Here is a 6,826-nt window from a genome sequence, read left to right on the forward strand (position 1 = left end):
ATGGCCTCGCTTGCCGGCCAGACGTGCTCGACCCCCGACATGGCTCCTTGGACCGCCGTTCTGCCATCTACCGAAGACGATGAGGCGGAATATCTTACCCAGGTCCTCCACCTTGCGCCAGAAGTGTCGGAAGCAGCTATCGAGGACGAGTTGATCGCAAAGGCGAATGCCCTGGGTATTTCCATATCGAGACTATCACCCGAGAAGCGTAACACCTCGAGCGCCGAATCGCAGACTTCTACCATTGCAACACAGCATGTCCGCACCTTCTCGACCGCCTCGCGCAATTCCGCCAGCACAACCCTCACCTCCCACCCGTCTCTACACGCAGTTCCCGTCACCGCCGATACCCCTCCGCATTCCCTTGTCAGAAAACGATCCAAGAGCCTCGGTTTCTCCCAATACGACAAGTACCTGTCTCAGATAGACCCCAATATCGACCAACCCAAGATCCAAAAAGCGTCCCCATCCATTACCCACGGCGTCTCAACGCACAGCTTATTCAGCGTCTCTTCACGGAGGAGCTATTTCAGTATCAAGGAGGGTATCCGGAAGATACGACGCAAGAGGACATCTGCTATGCTGGAATCTACAATGTGAGCATAGCACTTCGTCTATATGCTCGGTTGCTAACAGAAGACACTGTAGCTATTGCATATGCTGTCGCAATGAGTTCAACAAGTCCAATTCTCTGCACGGCTTGCCTTGTGGCCATACATACTGTGCCGAGTGTCTCAGCATCATGATTCAGCAGTCAACGACGGACGAATCCAAGATGCCGCCTCGATGCTGCACGCAGCCGATTCCAGGGCCCATCGTTCAGAAGATCCTCAGTCGGGAGGAGCAGCATGCCTTTCTGAAGTCGGTTTTGCAATTCAGCACGCCGTGGGAAGCAAGGATATTCTGTCCGAACACGGCGTGTGGCGAATTCATCCCCCCTCGCAACAAGATCGATCCGAAGCACCCTTTCGACGTTGTGTGTCGCAAGTGCCGGACACGAGTCTGCGTGATGTGCAAACGCAACGCTCACCCCGTTGGCAAGGATTGCCCGTCTGATTGGGAGTTGGAAGCGGTCCTGAAGATGGGCGAAAAATCGGGCTGGCGAAGGTGTTACAAGTGCCGCACATTGGTTGAGTTGAGTCAAGGCTGCACTCACATGACCTGTAGGTGCAAGGCCCAGTTTTGCTACATCTGCGGTGCTATATGGGACCCGTCTGTGGGTTGCCCAAACTTTTGCAACGGCGACGAAGAACTGGAGCGAAGGAGGATGGAAGAAGAAGCCAGGAATGCTGAACTTGAGGCAGAAAAGGCTGCCCAAGAAGCTGCTGCTGCTGCCAAAGCTGCTCAAAGGATTGAAGCCGAAAAGCGCACCCAAGCCGACGCACAATTCACCAAGCTGCAGGGCGAGATGCGCGAAGAATTGGATCGATTTCGGGTGTACACGAGGAAGATGAAGTGGGCCATGTGTACAAGGCAAGCCGGGAAAAAACAGGCATTGGCCGACAGGTACTCGGACCAAATTGACAAGATGAAAGAGCGCCATGCGAAGACTGCCACTCATCTAGAGGAACGCCAGATCGAAGCCGAGATGGATCTGAGGTCAACCCTTGACCAAAGCGAGAAGAGCGTCAAGATTCGCCTGAAGCACATGGAGGCATACTGCGATGGGCTCGGTCGCTCTTCGAACGCCAATCTGCCGCCCAGAACCGTTACCGAGAGAGACCTTCGCCTACTGGGGCAACAGTACAATGTACGAGATGGCATGGAACGCTTGCACCAGGCCAAAATCAACGTTTTGCGAGACCGTCAGGCCAAGCGCATGGAGGAACTTTTGGATCGACAGGAGCAAGAGCTCGAGAAACTATTCAACAAGAAGGAACAGGATATAGAGAATCTGGCAACGGATTTTGCACATGAAGAAGATACCCTGGTCAAGATTATTAATGACCGCAAACAGAGGCTACAACGACGCTGGCTGATAGCGATCGAGATTTTGCGTAAAGAGCTGGAGGAGAAAACCGGGGATCAGTATGCGTCACTCGCATTGCCAGTATGGCCCGAGGACAATGAGACGCAGGACGAGATCCTGGCGCCACTCCCCGGCTCTCCTGCAAGCGAGGGCTAGTTTTGTTCCCACCAGCTCGCATCGGCGGTGTTTGCTTTTCGACTATCACGGCATCACTTGCAACCACCTTTTCTTTGGTTTTACACGTTGTGCGCACAGATACCTATGGTGATGGTGTTTTTTTTATAAGGAGTTTGCAAGGGTTGGCATATGCCAGGCACGGATACCACTCATTGGGGGCTTGGGCCTGCACAAGCAGTATTTTGGTACAGAGGTTTCCTTGAGTCTACTACAAGTTGAAGAGCATTCAAAACTCCCCGGCACGCATTTACTTGCGATTACGGATGGAGAGATAGACGAATGGCAGCATTTCCTGATACAGACGAGCAGATAACGTAATGTAGCGTCGGCTAGCGAGCGCAACGAACGAGATCAAGGAAGAATGGACGAATTTATTTGATATTACCTTATTGCCGAAGAACCACTAACGTGGACAAACGAAGACAAAAACAAAAACAGCATGGGGGCTCTGGGTGCAGGCTGAAGCCTCCAGTCCTTGGGGCTTTTCAGCTGGAAGACTGGCCCGAGGTCCGTCCCATGAACGGTAACTTGTGAAAGCGGACCGAGAATGGCGGCCGAAAATGGCAACCCACGTCCCTCTTTGACTAATCATTTGTATCTGTCGAAGCATGTTTGGAAGACGTCACATCAGGTTTGATTCTCAACTAAAGCCGATGATTATATCATGAGACTGTTATATGATTCTCATACCCGCCGCGGAGTACGGTTGCCGGCTTGTTTAAACCAACCCCCACTCTCTGGGGAAGTAGCCGAGCGATGTTCTGTCGTTGGCCGAATTACAGTAAGTTGCCGGTTCTACCGAAGTAAATGGTTGAGGCTCAGGGCGGGGAGGCCAGGGTTCACCTTGCATAGAACATAATGGTGTTTCAGCTCCAACAGATTCCGAGGCCAACACGCCCAATCATCGCAACAACTCAAACTCCTATGCCGTATCTGAGAGTTTTACGAGGTTGGGATTGTGGCGGTACTGGACTAACGGTACCGTCACTCTGCGACCATCCCATCTCGACTCTCGCAAGGCCCGACCTAATCCAGCGACGCCTCGAGAAGGGTGTTCCTGAAGTATGATAGCCTGTCGTTTGTTTTGGATGTCATGACCCTAGAGCTTGTGTCGAGTGATGAAGCGCAGCTCTCTTTCTGGTCGAGCCGCCGGGAAGAGGAGCGGCCCCATCAAGATATTAAGTTAAATTAGATCTCTCCAAATACTGATCCTGAGAGTCCAAACCTCACGGCTTCGTCGGAAGGTTTGGTTGTTCGGATCGGCGCCGAGCTGATCAACTCAAACTGCAACACATTGTTTGTATATATCCCCACGTTTACATAACTGTTCGAATGGATCTAGCTGAAGACATTGTATGGAGCTTGATGAACACCCCGAATAGGAAGGCTTTTGAACACAGATGCGAAGCCGGGATCAAGTTGATTCCAAGCCGCGGGTCCTGCCTAAATCATTCGGTTCCCAAACATCCGCATGAGTTGACCAATATGGCAATGCTTCATAACAGTCCCTCTTTGCCCCCCATACAACGTTCCGTGCGCTCAAACAGTTGCGCGGATGCACACATCGGCCTTCGTCTCAGATTAGACTACTCGTCTGACCGCGGCCGGCCCATGACAGAGCGCTCGCCCCTCGTGCCAACCTGTCACGCACGGCAACATGCAGCACTATAACACCATACAGCCCACCGCTACCCATTGCGTCGAATACCTGTTTTCCTTTCCTGGATATACGACTGTGTTCTGCTGGGAGGAATACAAAAGTGACTCCGCTGTCAAAGGATTCTCAACGACCGGAATCCGCCGGTACATGTCACGATACATCATCCCTCATATCTTGAGAACGACCGGACGAAACGTAAGGCGGCGACGAGAAATCTTGACCTCTTGGACAACATCCTCCAACAGGAATTCAAGATGGCGTCAAAGAGCGGCTGGACCGAGTCTACGGACAACCTCGCCAACGCGCCAAGGGTCGAAGCCCCAGAAGAACTGGTGGTGGGATCATCAAAGTTATTCGATGGCAACAACATGCGATTTGTGCCGATGCCTACACCAGATCCAAAGGGTCAGTCCTCGGCTACACGAATGGTCATTGGGAGATCGACGGAAAGGATGATACTAACTTGCGTCGCGGTGTAGATCCATTGAACTTGCCAACCTGGAGGAAATGGGCTGCCATTGGAGCACTTTGTTTCTGTAAGTCATGGCCATACTGTGCATCTGCATCGTTGACAGATGCTAACCGCGTCCAAAGTTGGGTCACTGGCCCTCTCCGCCGAGTTCATTGTGGGCGCCTTGGTGCCCGTCTTTGTGCTGGAGTACTCCGGTATCAACCCTCACATTCTGAGTCAAATCGACATAGGGGCATTGAACAAGCCCGGCGAAATCAATTTGGACCCCATCAAGATCCTTGCCGGCCTCGGCGGACCGCCCCTGTATCAGGTAGCACTGCTGGCTTCTGTTCCGCTGCTTGTCAACGGCCTGAGTTCTTACCTGCTGGTGCCGCTTTCGGTCGCCATCGGCCGCCGCCCTGTCCTTTTGCTTTCCGGGTTCCTTGCATGGACTGGGGGTCTCTGGGCTGGCTTCTCCCAGGGCCTTGGAAGCCATCTGGCTGCTCGATGCTTCCAAGGTTTTGGCGCAGGGGCTGTCGAGGCTTTGATTCCTTTGATTATCCAGGACATGATGTTCATTCATCAGCGCAACAAGGCCATTTCATCCGTTGGCGCCTCCCAGGGTCTCCTTGTTGTGAGCTTGGGTATCGCGAGGTGCGTGCTATGGATCTCTGTCTCTCTGGACCATGGACCCCCCTCCCAACGATCGAACTGACTCGTCGAAATAGCCCCATCATTGTTTCCCGTCTTACTTGGCGCTTCATCTACTGGATCACCTCCGGTGTTGGTGTGCTCGCCTGGATCGGCCTCATTCTCTTGGTTCCCGAAACTCGCTGGCTACGCAGCGATGATGAGCTTGGTATGTTTAGCAGATATCTGATCACAATAACGACGCGGTCCATGCTAATGATGCGAATAGCCGGCAAGGAGGTTTACCCTCTCCGTCCTGGTGAACATCGCCCCCGTATTGACGAAGTGACCTACCGCCCTCGCTCCAACTGGGACGAGTTCGGCATCATGAACTACGGCTACGAGTGGAAGGAGGCGAAGCAATCCACCATCGACATGTTCAAGACGACGTTATTCCCCAACATCATCTGGGTCATCATCATCAACTCCATCCTTGTGTCCCTGCAGGGCGCTCTTAGCCAAGTCGCCTCTTCGCTTCTCATTGCTGCCGGCTGGAAGTTTGAAACCCTAGGCTTCATCGTCATCCCCATCGTCATCGCCAGTCCCTTTATCTGGTTTTTTGGCGGTTATGTTGCAGACTGGATCTCCAACTGGATTGCCAAGCGCAACAATGGCCAACGCGAGCCCGAGGCCCATCTCGTCAGTCTCATATTTCCACTCTTGGCTTCCATCGTCGGCCCGCTCCTGTTCGGTTACGCTGGAGAGCACATTCGCGAACTCCCATCCATTGTTGTTCTGATATCTATCTTCCTCGTCGGCTTCGGCCTGTTGACGGCCAACACCATCTTCGCCGTCTACTTGGTTGAGAGTTATCCCAGATATGCCGGGTACGTATTCTTCAATCCCCAGTGACGAAACACTGCCCTGCTTCTAGTTTTCCGTTGCTAATGCCTTCTCCAGCCCTGTGCTTGTGAACGTCTCCTCGGCCCGCCTCATCATCGGATTCATCATGTCCTTCAACGTGACCACCTGGATCGAGCAGCTCGGCTTCTTCAAAAACTTTGGCATTTACAGCGCTGCCCTGGCAGGAATATCCATGCTCTTGCCCGTCATGTACAAGTACGGCAAGCCGATGCGCGCCTGGACCGCCGGCCGCCTCGATTCGAGCGTCAAGCCGGCCAAGGCTCTCGAGGACGACGACCAGTACTGGAACAACAACGAGCGCTCAGGCCAGTGGCAGGACGAGAAGATGGGTGCTCCTGTCGGCATGCCTCGACCGATTTAAAGGCTTTGGTCGTCATTCTCGAGAGGGTTCGACGATCAGGCGGTGAACTGGAAAAGGCAGTTCGCGCATGGCACGCAGGCGTACGACAGAAACGACAGAGTGTTCAACAGGACAGAAGAAAAGACCGAGGAGCACGCCGCAGTGAGCACTTCAGCGTCAAATATAGAGATGGAGCCAAATTTTGGGACTGGCTAGCAGCCTCTGCATCGTTGTCTGGGAAGCATGCGGGCATGATCTTGTGCAAAACTTCACCAGAGACCCCGCCCGGGACCCGATTTTGGCGCGTCTCCTGTATATGGCAACTTGGCTCAAGCGAAGTACTCCCCTAACTTGATAGAATTGCCCTCTCTGTCTCAACAATGTCGGAGCCCCCCTCGCACCGGAGTTTGCACAAATCGATTACTGCCAACGATGAGACGACTAATCGCGACACTCCCTCTCTTACGTAAGTAAGGCGCAGGCGTGCTCGCAACAACGAATGACGTAAAGGTTGATATCACTTTACTAGGACTACCTCCATTTTCACTCCAGTCTTTCTAGTACATTGCCATCGGCTTGGGGGTGCTGGTTCGACCCCCGTGATGGGAATTGAATTTTGAATTAGTTTCTCTTCAGCGACTGTACTAGGTATAAAGCACCTTGATCCTTCGGCTA

General features: G+C 53.0%; 2 protein-coding genes across 2 annotated transcripts; both read left to right on the forward strand.

Annotated features, from left to right (window-relative positions):
• Positions 1 to 2,125, forward strand: GLRG_02394 (IBR domain-containing protein; the record flags this gene model as incomplete). The annotated part of the gene is made up of 2 exons (XM_008092403.1): positions 1 to 596; positions 649 to 2,125. 2 exons carry the CDS (start codon positions 1 to 3, stop codon positions 2,123 to 2,125), a joined length of 2,073 nt encoding a protein of 690 aa, XP_008090594.1.
• Positions 2,126 to 4,060: 1,935 nt separating this feature from the next.
• Positions 4,061 to 6,172, forward strand: GLRG_02395 (major facilitator superfamily transporter; the record flags this gene model as incomplete). Its single annotated transcript, XM_008092404.1, has 6 exons — positions 4,061 to 4,211; positions 4,286 to 4,342; positions 4,401 to 4,911; positions 4,986 to 5,116; positions 5,177 to 5,774; positions 5,848 to 6,172. The coding sequence occupies 6 exons, from the start codon at positions 4,061 to 4,063 to the stop codon at positions 6,170 to 6,172; spliced, it is 1,773 nt and encodes a 590-aa protein (XP_008090595.1).
• Between the last annotated feature and the right edge of the window lie 654 nt (positions 6,173 to 6,826).

The sequence above is a fragment of the Colletotrichum graminicola genome, assembly GCF_000149035.1.
Source record: "Colletotrichum graminicola M1.001 genomic scaffold supercont1.5, whole genome shotgun sequence".
Lineage (NCBI taxonomy): Eukaryota > Fungi > Ascomycota > Sordariomycetes > Glomerellales > Glomerellaceae > Colletotrichum > Colletotrichum graminicola.